The sequence below is a fragment of the Falco punctatus genome (assembly GCF_963210335.1).
Source record: "Falco punctatus genome assembly, chromosome: 1".
Lineage (NCBI taxonomy): Eukaryota > Metazoa > Chordata > Aves > Falconiformes > Falconidae > Falco > Falco punctatus.
The window spans coordinates 49,914,173-49,938,282 of NC_137580.1; the positions used below are offsets into that span (position 1 = coordinate 49,914,173).

Here is a 24,110-nt window from a genome sequence, read left to right on the forward strand (position 1 = left end):
CTATTCGTAATTCACCTGACAAGCATTATAGTCCTTCATCAGATAAGTAGTACAAAGATGCTGTTTCCAATAAGATCAATAGTGATGCTTGTACTGAACATAAGTGTACAGAGTTGGTTTGTTGAAAACCCAGTCAGGAGATATGTCATCAGAGTTTTTCTGCTGTTTCTGTTAAATAAAATAAAAATAATCTTTCCATCCAGCTCCTGAAGAATCTTCTTACATTATCTCTAAACAATGCAGCTCATGGGGCTTTGTAGGGGTCACCATGTCTCAGAAATCTCACTGCTAAAAGATTTAGAAACTTTGGCATCCAGATTTTAACATAGTAACTTCGATTTTTTTAATAGGGCTGAAATGAAGAAAGGCAACTGGACCAGGGAAAATCAAACTGTGCATTCCTAGCAACTCATTTTTAAGACTGCACAGGAACTTAGATGATCCGATCCAAGGAATTAAAATATTTTTCAAGAGTACAATTGGTAAAAAGAAACTAATACAAGCTTTTGGAATCACGGTGACTCCTTAGAACAGCAAATCCGGACTACTAATCTGCTTTTTCATTTATTTTCCTTTTGAAGTCTCAAAGTACACTGGATACTGTAACATGAGGAAATTCTGGGAGACGGTGGTTTGTGCAGCAGAACTGAGACATGCAACGATTCCCTTTAACAGACACTTATCCTGCCCTAACTCTGGATTGCTGGTTTTATTTGCAGATCAGGAAAAATGTTCAATGTTTAACTGCCAGAATAAATTGCACTATTAATGGATATTTTCAACAGAGCATAGCATATTGACGTCAATTCGTCTTACAGTGGAAAACAAGTAAATTTTAAATTATACTATATTTTAATATAACAGGACAGCTTTGCTGACTACAGGTAAACAAAGAATCTGATTTGCAGTTTCTCTTCTGACCACTTTTAAAAACAACACAAAAAGTACTCTCTAAACAAAGAGAAATTACTATACACTAGGGTATCAATTGATAACATTTCCATTTTCATACCTCCACTGGGGTCCTGGATTTCCATATGAACTAAATCAGGGTCTCCATCAACTCCAGCAACAGCCCTGAGAACATAATATAATCACGTTATGCAGAGCCAGCTACAGAATAGCAATTATGTAGATGGAAGAAAAGAGAGGATTTCATACTAACCAGCTTTAACATTCTTTGCTGTGAAGTTAAAATAAACTCCATTTATAATGTTCTATTAATGTTTAGATGGAAACTATTTTTTCTGTACTTGACATTATGTTTGTTCTTAAATTTCATTAGAATCTCTTTTACTAAAATATGTATACAAATAGGATCAATTGGAGAAAAAAACAGAAATAGGTATAAAACTGGAAACAAAATTTCGCAATCTATAATTGATACATATTTATGCATATATAAACACTAATATGCACACACTCATATGTCCTAGCAAGTGCTAGAGCATCTTTTTACAATTACATTTGACATTCAAGACTAAAAGGCAGATTTAGTGCTAAAAAAGACTTGCATTCCATTCTTATTAGAAATATCTTAAACTTGACACACAACTTCCAAAACAAATTCATATATGTTTGGTTAGCACATTCAAGAGAAGAGTAGATTCCACTTTGACAACAGAAGAAAGTGAAGAATAATTTTGAGAAGAATATTCTGAGCAGGAAATTCAGTCAGAATTGATCAAGGTGAGTTTTAACTTTGAAAAGGTGTAATGGGAATAGAGGCTGATTTTCTCTTAATATCTCTCAAGTCAAACATGCTCAGCCAAAAGGTGAGTTTTCTGCCCTCAGGGCTTCCACCCCAACCTGGGAACAGCAGCCCTAGCTGCACTTTTTTTCTGGCCCTTCCGTTGTCATTAGTAAGGCAGATTCTGCAGAGAAAGTTCTGAGCTGATGTGCTGTCACTAAGCGAAGCAGAATCCAGCCCCGCTCCCCTAGCTATATTGCTCTTCACAAGGCTCTTCACTGGCATGATAAAAGTCCATCGAGTCAGCAGATGGGAGTTGAAGACACACAAAGGAGATACGTTGAGTGATGAAGTGCAGCTGGATGCAGATATTAAAAAAGCCCATTAAAATACTTAAGAGAAAATGATCATTTTCATACAATTATTAATAATAAAATGCAATAAAGCTATACTTTGGATTGAAATTACATCATTGTGTAATGATTTTAATAGCATTGATTTATGAGGAGCGGTTAAAACTCAGACTCAGTAATTGGTTGCTCCTTGGGAATGCAAGCCAGGGGGAAGAGACTGGATGATTTCCACTGCTGCATAACAACCAGAAATAATCACATATGCTGTTTTTCCCTAACAAGATAAATGATCAGCCCGAAGAAGTAAGGAGAGGGGGAGGGATGAGCCCCCACCAAGTCATAAGATGCAAAGGAAACTTCTAGTGGGATTTTTTCAGTAAACGCATGGAATAATCTTGCGTTTACTAAGAAACTGGTCTCTGAAACACAAATTATTCTAGCATTTTGGAGGCAAAACAGTAAGTCAGAGAAGACGTTATATTCGCTGAGACCTGATTAAGAGTGTATATGAGCAGAGGGAAGGATCTGCGATCTTTTTTGGTGTGTGCACTCTTTTCCTAGGTATTCACAACACCAAATCAAACCTGTTATCAACTCTGCATTCAGTGTTTTGAGGGAAGAAAATGATGTTTACTGAATATTTTATGTTTTGTGCTGTACCTCATACAGCTGATCTACAGACTAACAAAAACTTTAGGGCTGAAATTTTCTGAGATTCAGCCTGATATGCTGATCAGTATCAATAATGCAGAGACAGTTTTGGGGCACTTTCCAAAAAACTTCTTGTATCTATAATTTAGCACACATTATTTCATAAGCACCGTTTGAGATATTTGTCAATATTCTACCTTCTCATATTTTCTTTCAACAGGTCAGAAGTGAAAATGATCTCACCTCTGCCATGTTCCTCCTAATGGTGGCAGCTGGCACAAGTAGCGTCTAATCTTGTTTCCAGTGTAATCTTTTAGTGCAAGAGGTTGTAACTGATCTGTTTTAATGAACACTGCATGGACACAGAAAATGAAAGTTTCCAACCCAGACTACTTTTCTTCTTTAGTCTTTTGAGTAATGTGAATAAATTACAAGGAAGGTTTGGTGTTTTTTTGGTTGGTTGGTTGGTTTTGGTTTTTTTTTTGTTTGTTTGTTTTTGTTTTAACCTAGCCAGGAAACAGTAATACCTCTTTTCCCCAGTTCAGACATTTACCCTACATCTCCTTTTAAAACTACCCTTTATTAACCAGGAGAACAGTCACTTCCAAAAGGTAAGTCTTCTGTTCCTAAACCAGCTGCATCACTTCCCATGGTATCCATTGAATATAAAGAAGGTTTAGGAGGACAGCTCCACGCTGCAGTTTGACCAGCAATTCTTCCTATTGCTCTACCAGATTAAGGCACCCCATTCCGTGTCCCCAGTCTTGCCTCTCCTTCACAGCCTCAGCTGTCCCAATGAAGTTGCCAGATCCCAGTCTTGGGAACTGTAATTTTCAAGGTGACCCTGCAAAGATGTGAGCCTTACGCTTTGGCTTACTCAAGGCTGCCAAAAGAAATGATCATTAAGCTATAACTGTAGATCTTTAACTTTATACAAGTCAGGTATAACAGGTGAGATGCATCCTTTAAGTGCAGAGTTTATGCATTCTGAAAGGCACAAATTAAGTAAGCAGAGTATTTAAAGAATGTTTTGTGTTTTCCATTACTCTAATTGTACCAATAAGCTATAACAGCATTACTCACTGAAGATGTTACACCCTCAAAGTCTACTTTTGAATGTCTGCTATAGAGCAGTTTCCAAACTCTGAAGTCCCTTGATTCAGCTTTACGAGCACTTAGGAATAGTCCTTCTCTTATTGAAAAAAAGACCCCGTCTATTATGGCTGCTAAGAAAATCTTCAGAACAGACTATAACTAATGCAGAGAACCTGAAGGTATATCCCAGGAGAATAAACTATTTACTCATTTTAGTGGACTCCTCTGCCAACAGTACTTTAAAGCGCAATACTGTTATTCCACTTGTGCTTTAATCATGAACCAAAGGAAAAGTGGTATGACACTATGCAGGCTAAACACAGTCTAGGTACCTCTGCCCATGTGATATAACTTTCTTAACATGCTGGGCAAATAATGTACATACAGGAACACATACAGTAAATGATCCACTTACAAGGAAGGCTCAGTTATGTTTTTTCATATTGAGGGAGAAATGTAAGACAATTTTTTTTTTTTTGCAATTTCATTTACAAACTTACAACTACCACAACATAAATGCATTGTACCAATGTGAGGATTGTGTCCACACATCCATTCACAAGCACAGTTTACTGTTCCTCAGTCGGCTTTAGCAGAGGACCTCTTCTGTCTTAGAAAGCACCAATGCAATGGACCCTGAAAATCCAACACCACCTTCCTTTCAGTTGACACTTCAGCATCATTTTTTTTCCCCTCCCAAACAGAACAAGCACTTTCTCAGGTACTCTATTTTTCTCAATTTCAGCAGGGATTTTTTGGTCGTTTGATTAGAATTTCCCAAATTTTCTTCTCACAGTAGTTTGCAATGAAAATGTCCATATTTCAGGAATCTGGGACCATTTCTTTGTTTATTTGCTTTACTTGGGTGAAGGAGGTATCACCACTGAATTTAGGGTTTTCTGGTTTGGGTTGTTTTATAATTTTACATTCAACCATTAAAATTTCCAGTGAAATTCAGACTAATTTTAGATCAGACAAATCTTCTTCTAGGAAAAGAAATCTCTTTTGACCAAGTGTACTACACTGGATAAAAGCAAATGCAACATGCCAGCACTTCAGATAATGTAACAGAGTGGTTACACCACTTCAGAATTTAAATAGCCCAACTTGATTGTAGGGTGGTGTAAATATAAGTAGCCTCAATACGCTTCTTTCCTTTCCTGTGAACACAAGCTCCCATCATCTCCCTTGTGCTTGTCTGACTCCATGTTGAGCCTCTTGGGAGAACTGGTCCTGCAAACCATAATTTTCGAACTTTTTGGAGGAATTAGTTTTCTGTTTCATCAGCTCAAGCCAGCAGCTGAGCACCAGTCCTGTGGAAGAAAAGTGGCAAGATAGGCCCTTTTGATGGTGTAGAGGTGAAATTGCCTCAGCCCTGGTGCAGCCTTTGTGTATGTCTAACCTCATTTATATAGTAAAGCTTCATTTAATAAACACAATAAGAATCAGAGGGAAATCAAGGTACCTTAGTTCCATTCAGGCCTGAATCTGGTCTCCTGAGGGACACTAGAGCCCTTTCTTAAGCATATATTTTTTTAGACTTTAGGAAAGTACTCCTGAAAGATTAGCTGTTGTATGAGCTAATTCTTCATGTCTCTGCTTTAGTGCTCCACCAGGTAATTCTACTGACCTTAACAGCATTACATCAGCATGAAAACGGTGCTATGTAGGGGACTAACAAGCCCTCTGCATGTGCCTTGGTCTGTGTATGAATGTGTCCTTCATGATACTGCCATTAAGTATTTTATACTTTTCAATAACCATGTTGAAATTCTAAAAATTTAGAATTCCAATTATAAGACCTTTGGCATTATTTTAATAATATGTTCCCTGTTATTCAGCTAGCTATCTTCATAAACTGCCCCAGTATTTTCCTACTCTAATTGCATGAAGCATTAGAAAAACACCATTACTCACCTGAAATTTGATATTTATGTAATACACAGGAACAAAAATTACCACTGACATACAACACAACACATCTCACAATGTGAATCATAAGCTTAAGTCCCTTATATGATAATTACGGTTCATATTTTACTTCAAGCATGAAACACTTTTTTGCTTCCAGTAGTCCAGGCTCATTTTGTAGGGGAGCAGTTGTTTGCAGATGCTACTCAAGTAGAGTCTGCTATAGATATAGATATTCTCTACCTCCAATGGATCCCTTCATTGTTAAATATTTGATGAAGGTCATTTGGGTGCATATTAATTAAGAGACATCTTCAAACAGAACATCAGAAAACAAAACCAAATCAAAACAAACCTGCTCACCGATGTGCAGGAGCCTCCAATCACAGGTCATCTGAAACTTTATGAGTCTCCTCAATCTTCTTATCTCATAATCTCTGAATATGAAGTTTATCCAAAAGGGAACAACTTCCCCGTTTATACTGACTGATTTGGCAACTGGCTTAAGGGTGCTTCCTACCTCAGAAAGCAAGTCGAGTAGCCTAAAATGGTATTGACTCTTAGCAGCCTTGTTACACAGAAAGACAAAACTATTATTTGATTCAAACAAGCTAAAAGCATTTGATTATGACTGATTTGTATTTTAGGCCATGCCACCTTCATATCTGTTTTGAAAGAGGCACCTTCAATGATTCAGCCAATGCCCTACGCAGCCAGTGTGTGCTGCTACTTATTTACTCCCTGTGCTTAAATGCTTTTTAAGAAAAACATTTTTCCTTCCACATTTATCCAAACAGCAGAGCTGGAGTGGTTTGTCATTGCTGTGGGTTGACCTTGGCTGGCTATCAGGTGCCCAGCAAGCTGCTTTATCATCCCTCCTTCTTAACAGGACATGAGGAGAAAATAGATGAAAAGCTCGTGGGTCAAGATAAGGACAGGGACATTGCTCACCAATTACTGTCACAGGTGAAACGGACTTGAATTTGGGATTAGTTTAATTTATTGCCAAATAATAACAGAGCAGGATAGTGAGAAACAAACAAACAAATAAAACCCACAAAACCCCCACCCTTCTTCCCAGGCTCAGCTTCACTCCCAAATTCTCAACCTCCTCCACCATCAGCAGAGCAGGGGGACGAGAAGTAAGGGTTGTGGTCATCACTTCATCACACACTGTCTGTGCCACTCCTTCCTCCTAATGTTCTTTCCCTGCTCCACCATGGGACTCACCCATCGGATACAGTCCTTCATGAACTCATCCAACATGAGTGCCTGCCCCGGCCTGGGGCCCTCCCCAGGCGGCCGGTGGGTCCCTGCTCCCCGCGGGCTCCATGGGCTGAGGGCACAGCCGGCCTCGCCGCGGCCTTCACCGCGGGCTGGGGGGGAACCTCTGCTCCGGCGCCTGGAGCCCCTCCGGCCCTGCCTGCACCCACCGGGTGTCTGCGGGGCTGCTGCTCGCACACCTGCGCACTCCTCTCCCTGGCTGACATTGCTGCTGCACAGCTTTTTTTTACCCTTAAATATTTTATCACAGAGGAGCCACCACTGTCACTCACGGGCTCAGCTTTGGCCAGTGGTGGGTGTGTCTTGGAGCCGGCTGGACCTGGCTCTGTCTGACAAAGGGGGCAGCTCCTGGGCTCTTCTCACAGAAGCCCTGAACACTCCTGCTACCAAACATTGCCACATAAACCAAATACAGCCATATACGTCTGCACACAGATAGAAATAGAAACAAATACCACCCCAAGCGATTAATTCAAACATTGGAATGACTGCCCACACTGACTCATGGCTTCCCACACAAAAGCCTTTCACACAAAATTCAATGTTAAAGGCTCAATGAAATCCTCTTTGCATGTCTCTCTCCTTCAGGGCATATTATCATTGAAATCCCCTTTCACCTGACACTTGAATAGCCAGGAACCTGCTACACTTGACATTAATGGGCATGGATGTGATTAATTACTCATATGGGATTTCATGATGAGTACAGGGCTCTGGTCCCCTGAGAACAACTGCTCTACCCAAATAAACTCATCTTTTTTTTTTTTTTTCTTTTTTTTTTTTTTTTCATTTTAACGTTCTCACCACTTATGAAAATGGAAGCCTATAGCTAAAAATAAGAGTAACAGATTCCCATAGCATAGGATCCACATATCCCAGCTCTAGACAGAGTCATAAATGAAAAGTACTGGGCCTAATTTTCTGATATTTACCAATTCATGTCTTACTGTCCTGGGATATATTTGTGCTGGTTGTAGACAGCTGATTCACAATCTATTCTTTGCTTATGTATTACTAAACTCTATTCTGAGAAATCAAAAGCAACTTAGCTGGTGCATAAGCCTTGGGGACTAAGAAGAATAGCAGCAGAGCTAGAGGAATCCTAAACTGCACTGCCCTTTACTCTTCTCAAGGATTACAACATAATACACCATTCTGTTAAAATGAGCTTGATGTATAAAACTAGTTATTTACCATGTGATGTGTAGGTGCTTAATGTTTGGCCAGGATAGGTCATATGGGTTTGCATTCCCTCCCACAAATACACCAAGAACTGCAAAAAGTATGGGTGCTATAACTAACATCCCTTAAACAGAAATCATCACATTGGAACAATACCGCATGGCCTGTTGCAGTTTATATGCAGCAGTAAAACCGGTCACAGTGAACAAAGATTCTTAATTTTAAAGCACAAGAATTAGCTCAAAATTAGAACTTTTCACATTAAAAAAAAAGGGGGAGAAGTGGGGTGGGGTGTGATTTGAATCTTCCTAGGTAGAATTTATACATAAAGAAAAGATTTATTTTTTTAAATGTTGATAGAAAATAATATTTTTAAAAATTACTGTGACTTAGTATTTCATTGTTTAATCTCAAATCCACATTTCAAGATTCTGCATTAAAAAAATAAAAAAGCTTTTCAATTAACAATTTCAGAGCATTTATATTCAGTCTTTCCATATTTTCTGAAGTTTTTTTCTATGTTTTGATTTTTTCAATTCAACCTGAATGAGAAAACAATAATAAATACATTTCTAGAATGTATCTGTTTTGCAACTGTCTTCACATCTACCTGCAGCCTTACAGCTCTTTTGTTTTTAGAACAGAATAGAATATTTTCAGTTGGAAGGAACCTACAATGATCATGTAGTCCAACTGCCTGACCACTCCAGGGCTGACCAAAAGTTAAAGTTTGTTGTTAATGGCATTGTCCAAATGCCTCTAACACTGACAGGCTTGGGGCATCGACTGCCTCTCTAGGAAGCCAGTTTTACCTCCTAAGATGCTAAGAGAAGAGAAACTGATATGAAGGATTAGTCAACTTTCCTTTCCAAAGAAATAAATGAAACAAATTGGGAAAATGTCTGGGAGGAGGTAAGAAAATGACACACTGTGTCACACATGAGTAGAAAATATTCTGTGTTACCAAAATAGGGATGGCAGTATACACTTTCTACTGATATCAATATTCTTTCCATTAGTTCCACTATAATGAAAAAACAAATTCCATACATTAAATCTGCAATGACACTTAAGGGATGGTCCAGAACACTTGAAAAGCAAATAAAGCCTAGAAGAGATTTTAATATATTGCTTATAAACCTACAGTATAAGATCTGAAAATAAACAGTTTAAAATATTCAGTCCTTACTGACCTTCCCTTAAAATAAATATGTAAGACATTCCATTAAATTAATCACATTCGGATTTTCATTGACGAGAAAAAAATGCTTCTTCAGGAAATGCATGAAGATCTGGCTGCTGCTGGAGGCACAGAAAAAAATATTTTTGCAAAGCACAGGAAAATATTATGACTGGTAATATTGGTAGTTAACAGACTTAAATAAAAATCTTAGGCTATATTATCAGCTTCAGTGGCAAAGCTTGGCTGAAATCAAAGAAGAAACATTTGCTAAAGATCTGCCCTTTGAAATGTTCTTGGCACAATCAGCCAGTATCAGGAAGATACATGCCCTCATTTATAGTGAGGTGTACAATTGGTTTGAATTCATTTCACCCATCTTTAACACATCAGATGTTATATATTGCCAAGAAAACAATACTGGACTTAGCATCCTAGCAGTCAAGGTAACAAACCCCATGTTCTTACATCTGTTGAAAACTACACAAACATATTTTTCTATCTAGTACTCTAGATAACTGGGGTGATGAAGGTCCTAAATTAGTGAAAAGTTTCATATAATGACAAACTCCCACTGGAAAGCCAGCACGTCCAACCCTCTCCTCGCTGCACGTTCTTCACATATTGCAATGTCCGTATGATATTAGAAATAAAATACATTTATATATCTTTATTCCTATGTAAGTTTAAGAGAAGGATCATTTGGTACTGATGAGGCACTAAATGCCTGCTTCCAAATCCTTGCTGTTGCTAGCTGATACAGGTCTTGAGAGAAATCAGAATGATCTATATACAGAAAAGGGGAAAATAAAAACCTAGAAAATATTTCTAATGGTTATAAATGTACAGACTTAGAATTTATTATTCTTATCTGAGAGGAATGTGACATTCATGAACAATCTTGACTTTGAAGTATACAGGGGGGTTATTCCTATTGGAGCTCCAGGACACTTCCCTGATTGTGTCTGAATGATATAATGAAACATAAGAATTCCGAAACACAGCAAAATACAGACTTAATATTAAACGTGCACTTGCTGGCTTTAATTCTTACATACAAAAAACACTAACAAATTGAGTCAGAGCAAAACTGACACATATCTCAGTGGTATGTTACATTTTTCATAATCCAAGTGTGCTAAATATACCTAGACTTAGATAAGAAAAACGCCATTAAACAAGTCTTCAAGTGAGAGCTTCCACTGTTCTTTCTTGCCTGTTAGTGATGTTGATGGTTTTCAGACCTAACACATGTTAAAAAAAAATTTGATTAAAGACAGAGCATCACACGCCCTCCTGATTTATGCCCTATATAATCTCACTAAGGAAAAATTGCTCATAAGGCAAACATGACATTTCTGACCCACTGCGCTGCTTCTAAAAGATTATACCCTTTCACATGGTAGTTAAGAGACCTGTAAAGTGTATTGCCTATGAAACTCCAGCTTCTGTATAGAAATAAGTTCTCAAATAAGGCTATATTTTGCAGGAGCAAGTAAGCAGAAAATGTCAGGCTGCCTCAAGTATTTCAGCAGAAAATCTTGAGACAAACTGGAGTAACTCAGATGGGTGTTATCACAAACTTAACTACAAGCTGTTCTTTTAAAACTATGGGCAGTAAGTAGGTTGCAGATTAAGAGAGGCACTTGAAAGTGTGAAAAAGCTCCCTTGATACGACCAGGGATAATTACAGGGATAAAAGCAACAGGGCAGCAGGGCAGGTTATGTCTTGTGCACCTGGCTCTTGCAAACAGGATTTAACCTAAGCATGTGTCCCTGCCCTGGGTCACAATCTTCCCCCTGCCCAACTTCAGCAGCAGCAGCACACATGCCAGCACACCTTTGGACTTGCCAAGTTACATTTTGGGCACCTGGCCAATGTATCTGTAGGTACTATAAGAGCTCTGCATGCTTGTAACCTCTACACTAGCAGTTTAAGTAGGTCAGGGTTTTGTTTGTTTTGTTTTTCTCCATGTTTGGCCAGGATGAGTACCTATTTCAAGAGAAAAGCAACTACTTGAAGAACTAGGAGGAGCACAGCATGAATACCAAACACATTGCAAATCTTGCAACCAAGATGAGGTATACCCATTTCAATACTGGCAACACCACTAGCAATCCACAAAATACTGCTGAAAGCCAGATATGGCTCCACAGACATATGGACAATTATACTTTATGCAGCTGACATGGATCAGAGTCCTTCTAAAATTAAAATTAAAAGTCATTTAGGGAACAGAAGTGTCTAGTATATTATGACTAATCCTGTAATAAAACATACCAATTTTTAATAATGAAACAGTTGTGGGCAGTTACACACTGAAGCAGAACACGAAAGGGGGAATTCTCTGGCTTTTTCTATAGAAATCAGATAAATATTGAGTGTGAAAACTGACCATTTTTAAATAGAGAATTATTTAAAACACTACCAAAAGATCTATTTTAGTGTAAAAGAAGTTACACACTTTTTAAATCCATTTAATTAGTATAAAAATCAGGCATTGACTTATTTTTCAAACATTTTGTCAACCTGCTTAAATCACTTAAACATTTAGAGACAGAGCAAAATATTTGAGCTGAAAATGAAATCATTTGATATATGTGCACTTGATAAAACCTTATTTTTCACAAGTTTCCTTAATAATGTAAGTTTATATATGACTCCATTTAATAGGTTTGATTCAACCTCTCTTAAAAAAATGTTATTGATTTTTCTCAGCAAAAAAAACTGCTCTCCTTTCTAAAGATCAATTTCACTAGTAAAACGAAGAGCAATTTCATTGGACATTACGACTCTCTCTAAATCTTGGGCTCCACAGATCCAGACCTATAACCCTTATATGTGCTGACACTTGGAATGATCACTGGCTTGAGTATGAATTTGTGATAGTGGACACAGCAATGCTGACATAATCTGCAGAAGACAACAAGGCTCATACTGAAAGAAACATCTTTCTTGATTAGAATGAAATACTTTTGCTGTTCATTTGTTACTGGGAAAAAATAACAGACTGCTTACCAAAATATATGATCTTTTGAAACTCGTTCCTGCAGAAGGATCCATTTTTTCCCCAAGTCCATGGATACATAAACCTAAAAAAGAAAAAAAAAAAAAAAGATGATAGGAAACTGTTAATGTTGTACATCTTCAAAGACAGGTCCTATGTCACTATTAAAATGACAGGTTGCATACAATTCTTTTTTTTTAAATCATTAACAGGAACTCTCTACAATGTTTTTCAGAATAATAACTATACATAGAGAAAACCTTTTAAAATATAATCTATAATGAACAAAACTCAGTAACAATTACTTCTAGTTTATCACAAAAACAAATCACAGTTCATTTTGGGTCAGATTCTTTTTTATCTCAGTATGGTTACACAAGATGGTAAAAGGACCCTTTTCTTCTTCTCATTCATTCATTGAACAAGCACAAATGTTCCCTCTATGCTTCAAGCCTTAATTCCATCAAAAATACTTAAATCAGAAAGTCAGTGTATTTAAGACTCTACTAGAATAGGACCAAAAGATACTAGAGAAATGCTTGAGAGATTTGATGAGGAGAGATGCACTGAGGCGCTTGCTTCATGGATACCAGTTTGTGACCCATGAGAAACGGTCACTCAGCAGAGAGGCAGAAGATGCCTGGAGCAGGAAGACTCGAGCTCCACCTTCCCTCTGAACAGCAGACTCCTGGTGAAAAACTAAATGCTAATGATATGGATGGATATCAAGAGTGCAGATGAAAGCTGTTTTCCTCCAAAATAAAGTAGGATATAAAACAGCTATTCAAAAATCTCCCTCCTTCAGCATTTGCCTTCATCATGTGTTTCCTCCCATTAAAATAGGAAATATCTGAGAGTTCTAAACAGACAGATTTAAATCCCCTGCTGTTAGCAGGCATTTATTATTTGATCCAATTTACATATGATGGGTTTTCTCTTAATATCTCTAAGATGGAAAAAAAAAAGACAAGTAAAACTGTTCTCTGATGTGGGAATAAGTCACCATTTCAGTCACTGATTGTTATGGGGGTAAATGTCTTATGAGGACTAGTAAGGAATGTTTTTGTTTTAAAATGACAGATTCACTGACATACAAAAAAAAAAAAAAAAAACCAAACAAAAAAAAAAACAAAAACAAAACCCACCACCAAACCAAACACCACAACCCCCCATGATTATATATTATGTTTTACTACAGAAAACCAGCAACATTAAGATGGAAAGATAAAAGCTGAGGTAACTTAGCACAACTCTATGGGTAAATTTACTAAAGCCTGAATTAAAGATAAACCAGTATTTCCCAGTTACTCTGCACTTCACAATGACTGGGCTTTGTTCCACTGCACACTCAGTTAAAGCAGGTAGACCACAGCTCGGGTAAGAAACTACAGTAAGGACTCAGATTACTTACTTTATTATTCACTCAGTCAGTGCACAGATAAATGAGCAGAGATCCAAAAGTCTTCACCCTTAGAGCTAAATGTGTTAATGACAGGGCTGCAGAGCCAGGCTCCTGATTTGTCTGCTGACTTTCTGATCTCAGTTTTATTATGTGGGTTAGGGTTTGCTGAAACCAGTGTATTTTATAGCATATAGCTTAGAGCAGCCTCGAGGAGAGAGGAATGTGGCTTTGAGTGGGCTAGACTGTGATGGATGAAGAACCTAAGCTTCTTACTTGTTCCAACATCTGTCACCAAAGGCATTACAGAAGAGATAACCATTGGTTTGACCATCTTTTAAAAGGGTGGACCTACTCAGCTAGTTACCTGCCTCAGCAGACTGCTATAAATCTGGAAGACATGATCATTTAATGCGCTGCCCTAACTCTGTTGTCCAAGTTGCAAAGACAGACAAGGAATCAGAGGTTCCTGGCAGGAGGGGAAAAGAGCTATTTAGGATAAGGGACAACACTGGCACATGAACAAAGGGATGTAATTTTGTCATGGATGAATTTCAGAAGAAAATGAGAGAAGATTCCTGCCATTAAAAGAGTGAGGCCTGTGCAGTAGGGGCCAAAAAAGACCAACCCAAACCCAACACACACGCACACACTCCCCCCAGTCCCAAACTACCTCCCGTCACACATATTTAAGAGTGAAGTCTGGGAGTTTATGAATAAAGAGTTTGGGTTAGTGTTGGGGGAAGCCCTGGCAACCTTACTGTAAGGGAGAACGAAGCAGGGCTAAGAAGGCATATTTAGACTGAGAGGAACTTTGAAATGATGCAGTATTTGAAATAAATAAAAAAGAATGTGTAACTAAGTTAAACAGACATTCAACTTCCTTCAATTAAAAAAAATTACCCAAAAGTTTATTTTTTTAACAGGTACATATGACAACACTATTAAACAAGATTAGATACGAGGTGAAAACAATTATATTAGTGGACAGCTAAAATCTCTGGCTTCAGCAAACACATCTAATAGATCTTTTAACTCTGTTTATTACCACACATGTAATAAACATATGGAATTACTTTTTTAAAAAAAAAATATAATGCTTTTCTCAGTTTTTCCATTTTTTCATCCTTTCAGCTTCCAAACGAGCAATTAAAATCTACTGCATCTCTGCCGACTTTTTAAAAAAATCTGGAAGTATTTATATAGACTCAGTGAATAGCTGATTGTTATTCATTATAACTGAGGTAGCCAGAAAAAGAGAGTATAGATTTGAGTCAGCAAATGGATTAATCCAACCACATTGACTGGATTTGCATTCATTTATAGTGTCAGCTAGAGGCTAGAGCTTTATTTAAACAGAATCTAATATTCTGAATGAAAGAACAACTCATTTTTTGCAATATAAAATAAGCCCTAAATCAAATCAGAAGTTGTGAGTAAGGCGGTGATGTTCCAGTAGACAGAGAAGCCTTGCTGATTGCTATTTATGAAGGACATGATCCTGTACTCCCTGTATTCTCAAAAATGCCTTTGTAAGAAATAATTGGAGTAAGAGGAGGTAACAGCTTCTCCTGAGTTTTAGATTGGATTACACCTTGATACTACTTTGTTCCAGTGAAGGTAAAGTTACTTAACTCAAAAATCTAGACTATACTGTTTCCATAGGCCAAATTCAGAGCAAGACTATCTCTCAAGGGCATTGATTTTAGTACGGTGACCTTTTAAGTCAAGTTGCAATTTTGATTTTCAGCTCCTCCTTTGCCAACATATCTCACCCTCCTCTTTCTTCTAGGCCAAATTTATCACATTGTATACGAAATCGAAGCAGGTTACTGACCCAAAGGCACCCTTCATTCCTACACATTTCAGGTAAAGATGTTGGACTTGCCCAGTATGTCTTTAAGGTTGCCTCCTTCTAGTGTAATATTGAAATCCTGAGCAAAGTCCATCAGATTACCTAACCCCTTCTGCCACTACTGCAGGGCTGTTCTTTACTGAATATTTTGTCCAGTCACATTTTAAATGTGGCATACAATGGCATCACTCCTTTTGGAAGATTATCCAAGTATAAAATGCCTGAAAATCTCTCTAACATGCATATTTAATCAAAACACAAAGGAAATGCTTTACTTTGTGCTTCTGCCCTCTCCTTTCTCCTGGCAAATATTTATACCCACTTGTTGTGCTGGTCAACTTCTTCAATACACTTCTTTGCACTCTTACACCTAAAGGTTCTGCAATTCTGTAACCATACAGAATTCAGGAATTATATCTAGCATCAGAAACAAAAGTCAAACTCAAAAAAAGAGGTTTTCATATTATAGGATTTTCATAATTTCAGGCTTTCCTGAACTATTTTGTTTATATAATTACAAATATGTTGAACGTTATGTTAGGATTTCAAATTGAAGCTGCTAAATAAAATAATGCAATCTGTGACTGAGTTTGGTTTTTTATGGGTTTTTTTTAGTTTAGTTTAGTTCTATCCTTATATGCAAATGCCTGTAAACATGAATTCTTTTGGGATCAGCTATTAACTTATATATCCCAGAAAATATCCCAAAGGATGACTTCATATATCACTGAAATCAGTGTAGTATTTGGCTTCAACATGAGCAACTTTCTCTGACTAATCTCACCATGTAAATATATGCCTTCTGTGAAGCTTAACAAGGATTAAAATGGACCAGAGTTTACTAACTTCAGTTTAAAACTGCAGTAATGATCAAGATGGGTCAAAACCACTACCAGGACCAGAATCACAGTGACTTTACAGCTGTGGTTTTGGTGCTTTGAAAGAAAGATGAACTACACACTCAGACTGTGTGCATGTTCATCAATGCTTCGCCTAACCCACGCAGAAAAAAATATTTTTATAATTTTACCAGAAAAAAATCTGAAAGATGGTCAAAATTTACAAATATAATACAGCTCCAGGATCAGAAAGTGGTATAAATACGTAAGACAGAGAAGAATTTTACCTTTCTACAGATTCACTGATTCCCCAAATCTGCTGCACAACTATGCAGTTTATTTTATATTACTTTATTTTACATCCCAGGAACGGCCTTTGGAGGCACTATTTCAGCTTCATTAACTTTCTACTACACTATAAATTACAAAGCAATTGCTTATGGTCACTTTCTAGGGAGGAACACATTTAAGAGGTACTATTTAACAATATTATGCAGAGGGATAAATATTATGAATATCTATATCAACTGAAAATGCCAGGATTGAAACTACTGTAAAAACAAAGTTGGACATAAAGACATTAAATATTTAAATAAACCTCAAAACCAGAACATGATTCCCTTTTGGGTAACTGATATTTCATAAAACCCAGCACTAATCAGCATATCAGAACCGTTTTATGCCTTCTTAACAAAGTAATTTTTAAATTTCAAGCAAATGCAGTATTTTCAAGCTTTACCTTGCCTTCCTTTGTGTAAGCAAGTACTTTATCTTCTTCTTTTGGATGAAAAAGGAGAGTTTCCACAAAGAAAGTGATGGGTTGTTTCTGGAATGTGGCTCCTTCATCCGTGCTTATGAAAAGGCTTTGGTCACGGTCATTATGGGATGAGCTTACAAGAATTATCTAAAAAACAAAAATGAAAACATATCTTCAGAGAACTGTTTTCTCTGTAATAGACAACATAGCTCTATTTTTCTCGTGTAAATGTCAGATTTTGTACATACCTTACCTATCGCAATTCTTGGGCACAAACCTCAAAAGCATCTAAGAGAAAAGGACTGCAAGACCCTATTAATATTCCCTGACCAAATATGCGAATGTTAAATTCTATAACTTCTCTTGCAAATCACACCAATTTGATCATTCTCCTCATTACTACTCAAAATGACTGCCTTAGATTTTGGTCCTTGTGCAAGGCTCATGAGGCCACACAAGAAAATCTCCAAGGTAACCAAAAAAGAATTAATACTAGTAATGACTCATGTTAACATGCCCATTTAAGTAGATCACTTTACTTAGTGATGCTGTCTTTATAAATATTAAACATAAAAATAATCACTGCTAAAGTTATATCAGAAGAATGACACGGGAGAAATAATTAGTTTATAGCATCTCTCCATTGCTTCACCATTCTCCTGTTGACTTATTTTTGATAAAAAGGCAGTTCACTCTGATGCAGAAAAATATGCCAAAAAATTATCTGCATTTCCTTCTCAGGTCCAAATAATACCTTGACTCAAACACAGTAATAGCTTGAGCTGTCTCCTCATGTGAACTTCATGTCAGACTTTCAACAGCAAAGAAATTTTTCCCACATAATTTAATCAGAAATTCACTCTTTTCAACTTCTTCACCTTTTGCACTACTGGGGCAGCATGTTATAGCGTGGTTACAAAAATGCCAATGTAAGGATCCATTTTTATTGTCTTTCCAGATCAAACAGGCTCAGTTTGCATTCAAAAAGGTGCCTTCATCAACTGATAGCCTGTAAACAAAACATGGATTTTCAAAGCCCAGCTGGGCTCTATTTGGCTCACACTTCAAAAACAATTTAAAAAAAAAACCAACAACCTGAAATCAGAATGCATTTAGAATATTCAGCAAATGATGCAGAAGACACCACAGAATACTGATACAGTGACTGTAAATTGCTTACAGAGATAAATGTCAACAAGTTATGCAAACAGAATTACAAGAACGTGAATACAGAGAAGGAAATATATTAGCCAACACTGTATAATTTTTATGTAGTCCCTTTTCTTTAGAGTACAGCTGAAGTTAAAAATTTGAAATTTCTAATGAATTACACAGATATGACAGCTGGACTGAGCTTTTACTGCAGTGGGGCTTTAGGGGAGAAACTATAAATACAACATTTGTAGATGCTCTAATTTGACAGGTTACTTAAGCATGTGCACTTGTAATTGAAGCACATACACCGTTGCACTAATTTCTGCATAGCTTTCATATACCTAAAAGGGGGCACATATTAAAGAACATTATTGAACAAGAGCGGGAATTTCATATACTTAGAGTCCATAGTCTACCACTGAAACTCCACACTAAAGCATATATTATACCAAATCTATTTGTATTAGCTGTGTGTCAAGGTCACTAAGAGCAAGATACTAGCCAATAACCTTGCTACGATCTTGTATTTTTTGTAATGATATACTTTATCCAATAGTAGGAAACTGGTATTTTTATTGGAAAACTTCCATAAGTGATCTCTTCACAAATGCCATCTTTTATTCCTACAATATCCAATGGCTTCCTGTCTCTTGGTAAACTCTTCAGACAGCATCTGTTTAATTTATTACTATATACACTGTAAGTATGCTGCTGGTGGCCTAGATATAGTATTCAAAGATTCTTGTAACACACTTACTTGGCATGTTTTCTGCAGAAGGCACGACACCAACCTAAAATTGAATGTGACCATCATGTGCTGCCCTGTCCTTTTGCTGGCATTGCAAAGTGGAGTGAAGAAGCGCTTATGCCCAGCACAGAGATTTGCACTTTCCTTGCCACACTACCATCTGCAACTCAGGCTCAAAATATGCAGTTTTTTCTTGGAAATGAATGAATCCAAACTACATGCATGCTGAGGGAGCAATGGAGTGCTTATTCCTGTTGGTTCCTGACCAGATCACAGAAAGAAGGACCCAGTCCTGTGCTAAACTTCACAAGCAAGGCTGCAATATGAGCTCCACAGTCCCTGTGGAAGCTTGTGCCTAGGAACATCCTTGCATTTTAATGCATGCACGAGGCTGGTCCTGAGACCCATGCTTAGATTGCAGCGTGTACAATTCCTTCCACGCTCTATCACTAGAAGCAGTATGGTTGTAATTCCATACAAAAAGCTTATTATGTTCGCATACAGTCTTCTAGTTCAAATAACACTTTCTGTAAATATAATTAGCTTCATTCTCTCCTATTAATATTTTTAAAAATGTATACAAATAAGACAACAAATCAGTATGGCATATACTCCTGAAAAGGCATGAACCATACTTGTACAGAACAGTAATCTCTGGACTAGAGTGCTATTGTCTTGCTTTCTTTTTCTGGCCCAATAAATCTTACACTTCCAAAAATATTGGCTTCAAATTAATAAAGGAAAAAGGTTTATAAATTTGGTAGTGTTTTTTCTCTGTTAATGAGCCTTGAGCATAGGCATGGCTAAGTTTCATAATGAGGACCCAAGAGCAGCTTGCAGAGAACATAATTCTAGAAACTAAAGTAATACGAAAAAAGTTAGCTATAATGAAATGCAAACACACTGTGATATTTTCTAGTGCCGTCCCTCAAAAATATTATGTACTTTTTGAAGTTAAATTTATCAGAAAAAATATAGCCTAAAGATTGTAGACATCTAAGTATATATGGCAGAGTCCCTAACTATACTTTTATTCACATACACATCATAAATCATTTAATGAAATATTTTTGAATTTCACTCAGTGTTCTGATTTCTATTTCAATAGTTTAAACTGATCATTATGTGCCAGGCATTCAGATTTGCCTCCCACAGCTAACACACTGGGTGATCAGACTTGCCTGCTGGCTAACAGTACTTATTGAGGAAAATATTCCAAAGCAAATATAGTATCCACATTAAATGCTTTCCACAACAAGTTTTATTTACTTTGTAAGTGGAACAAATAGGAAAACCTTCCTCCTAGCAACTGATGAAGGGATGCAACTGGGACATACTATCTGGAGAGCTGACTAACAGTGATTGCTGAGGGTTTTATCTCAAAATAAACAACTACTTGCTTGAATAATTATGTATCCAAAAACCAGAACAGATTTTAATCACAGCTAAATTTCACTTAAGCCTCTTTCAAACAACATTTTACAGAGTATTTCTCCCTCCTATGAGACTCTTCTAATATTTTTTTAGTAAATCTTAACTTTATATTATGCTGTTTATCCCTGACATCACTTCTTAATTTCCCATCAGCTAAATAAACAACAATAATACACACATAAACATTCAGATCAGATGTAAATCTACAACTTCCAATAGTTAAGCAGAGGTAAAAGATTATTTCAAGGAGATAAACTATCCCATGGATTGTAAAGAAAATGAGTAAAAATAGGATATGTTATAGATCAACAGAGAGGAAAGCCAAAAATATTTCTAATAAAAAAGAAAAATACTACACTATGCCAACATATGAATTAAAACATTCCAAAAATAAAGAAAAGATATGTTTTTCCTCATTTCAGGAAAAGTTAGTGAGGCAAGAGGTAATATAAAAGCCAAATAAATCTGAAAATAACTTCATTAAATCCATTTATTTAATCTCTCTTTCAGGACTGATTGGCCAATGTGCATGTCTAACCATTGCCTCTGCTGGGTGGAATCCTAGTCTGAACCGCAAAGGACAAAGAGACTCTGACAGCTTAGGCTACAGTAGCTTGTACATCATACTTTCCCTTCCACTATTGCCATGAAGATTTGGAATAATCACAGTGATTACTAGGGAGTTTTAACTGTAGATTTGGCAGCAATTCAAAGCTATGCTGTAATTTCAAGTGGCAATAAACACAGGATATTAGCATGCATCATTTGCAGTGTGTCTGAAATATACCCCTCCTCCCCTCAGTTTAGGTCCAATCAAAATGTAAACGCAAGATAAATTTGATCTTAATCAGCACTTTCTCTAAAACAAGGCAATCTTCTAACACATTACAATTGTGCTATCTCTTTCAAGTTCAGCAACTGATCTTAATTTTAATTCTAGATTTTATTTTCCTTTTCATTTCTCTGTATTCATAAAGGAAAAAAAAAAGTCAAAACATCCATCTCAGTGTCTGACTTGCTACAGGAGATTTCTGCAGTAAGTGATGAGAGAGATAAGACACAATTTTTTAATTCTATAATCCTGCATATGGTCAGAAATCAAGCCATCTCATATTCCTAAGCATTCTAAACTGACCTTGAAGGAAGAAACCTCTGGCTACATAACAAAGCAAAATACAGAACTCTTTATTTAAGCACACAGCAGCCATGCACTGAGAGGCCAAGCGTGCCCGGGAAGAACCTACGCCTCTTCGGTCACCTTCAGTAAACTGAGCTCCCACTGGACACAGATGATTTGGCTATGGGGACCCAATCCTAAAGAGTGCTGGACTCACTCCAGCAAAAATTTTAACAGTGCAAGCTTATGAGCCATCCTCACTAAGGTCACACAACTTCCATTAAGAGCTTGTAATGTTAATGCCTAGATGAAGGTTCTTAACTAAACTGGAGACAAGGCTGCTGGTGACAGCTCCTAGTGATACCATTGCATAAACCTGCATGCCTACATGTGTTTTGAAGAGAAATATTATTTGTGGCAGTACTGTCAATCTCAGGGCAGTATTCATAGAGCTTCACAGCATGGCAGTAACACCCTCAATGTTTTTCAGGTTAACTAACTCACCTTTTTTCTTATTTTTACAATTTGTGTTATTTATGCATTATTAGATATACCTGGCTGACACAGAAATTACTCTGGCTCCTGGTCCCAGTTGTAAATGAGGTGTTGCTTCTCAGATGGCATTCATAAAACACACAAAGTGAATTTGCAAGGGTTATGATTTTTATCTTGGATGGTATGAAAGACCCGATAACTCAAAGAGTGGCAAAGCTGCAGAGTGAAAAATAGTCCCTTTACACTCACAGTGTAAAAACAGTATCTAAGAATCAACCCAGGGTAATCCCAAGCAGAGAGTGAAATAAAATGCCTTCCAGATAACAGTTTAATCTTGCAGATTTTCCCTGGCATTTGCATCCAAAGTCCCTCTTCACACATTAGTTATTCATGAATTTAACCACTAATGAATCACTAAAATTAACAGGAACTAGAAAATCAGCTTCTCTGTGCAACTGAATTGCATAAATGCACATTGATGGAATACATATATGCATGAATGAACATACATGTTGGACCATTATATTACTTTTAATGGCAAACATTCACAGCTTCCTCTAGAATTTGTATTTACTTTCCCTTGAAGAGCCCCTTTCAAGGTGACAGAGAGTGCATTTCAAAACTAGTCTTTATGAGAACCACTGTTAAGGGAAGGGAAGGTGGGAATGTTAAGGATGGCGCCTGAGAAATACCCGCTATGCTGATCACATAATCTCATGACACAATCAAAGGCCATCTGAAGCAATCCTGATGGGACTAATGAAAAGCACGTATTACAGTTTCATGTCCCCTGTATTGTGGTCAGCTCATTAATCATTTGGAATATCACAAATGAAACAGTAATATTATTTATCTAGTACCATCAACACATTTGGCACTTTAGGATGTGGAGTGAATATTAAGAGTTTAGGATCTTAAAATAAAGTGGTTACCAACTGGAGCAGTTGGTAACAAGAGAAATGCTGAAGAGGGAATGAACATCAGCATCTTAACAGAAAAATGTGTTCAGAGCAACTGTATAGAGAACTGGCTCACACTGCAACTAGGCAAGCCTGAAATGAAATAATCTGATCATAAATAGTTTTCAAATAGTTGGCTTTTCTCTAGGCATTCACTATAGTGGAAGCAAGTTTAAGGGTGGTAACATATGATAATAATGAGTGCACACATAGAAACAGCTGCAAAAGTTCTGAATGAAGTTGATGAGCAGCCTGAAAATCCTGCCCTGTTGCACTGTATATACCTTAATCTGCCAGATCTCTATAACTGAACTCCTCAAAGATGCTGACTATGCCAAGTCTCTATATCAGGGGTCCTCAAACTACAGCCCACGGGCAGGATACGGCCCCCCAGGGTCCTCAATCTGGCCCCCTGTATTTACAGACACACACACACACACCCCCGCTGGGGGTTGAGGGGGGAACCAAGCAGCCGCAGATGACTGCCTGCCACTTCATCTGCACGCCAGCCCCCTGGTTAAAAAGCTTGAGGACCCCTGCTCTAGAGCATACCAATTGCAGCTCAATTTTTCAGTCTTCTTATTTAGGGAAGTGTTGGGTAGGGTAAGCAAGCTGATCATTATCTCTTCCTCCACAGGAACAAATCTCGTCCATCCATAACCTGCTAGAACCAAAAACTTTTTGTCACTTGATGGCAAGCCAAATTTTCACAAGGAATGCTCTGTTCAAAAACATTTCAGAGCAGTAATTCACACCACCAGCCCGAGAATTCCGAAAAGCTTGCACATATGCAGCAAATTTGGTATTTCTGCAATATACTGAAAGGTGTGAATATGCCAAAGGTCACGGCAGAGGAAGAGGAGAAATAATACTCAACATCTTCATAGACAGTCCTTTCTTTAATAGCTGATTTTTCTAGTGTTTTGTGTACCTCTGTTGCAGAGCTAAGATTATTTATCTTCTCAAAAATACATTGATACAAGCAAGTAGTTAATTAA

General features: G+C 37.2%; 1 protein-coding gene across 6 annotated transcripts in view; it reads right to left on the reverse strand.

Annotated features, from left to right (window-relative positions):
- The window catches only part of SORCS2 (sortilin related VPS10 domain containing receptor 2), a 569,561-nt gene that overhangs the window by 95,991 nt on the left and 449,460 nt on the right, over positions 1–24,110 (reverse strand). For all 6 annotated transcript variants that reach the window (XM_080373393.1, XM_080373391.1, XM_080373389.1 and 3 more), the window contains exons 4-6: positions 17,187–17,351; positions 12,366–12,439; positions 1,013–1,077 (exon numbers count right to left, since the gene is read on the reverse strand). In XM_080373393.1, coding sequence (XP_080229519.1) covers positions 1,013–1,077; positions 12,366–12,439; positions 17,187–17,351 — 304 coding nt within the window. The remainder of the gene's footprint in view (positions 1–1,012; positions 1,078–12,365; positions 12,440–17,186; positions 17,352–24,110) is intronic.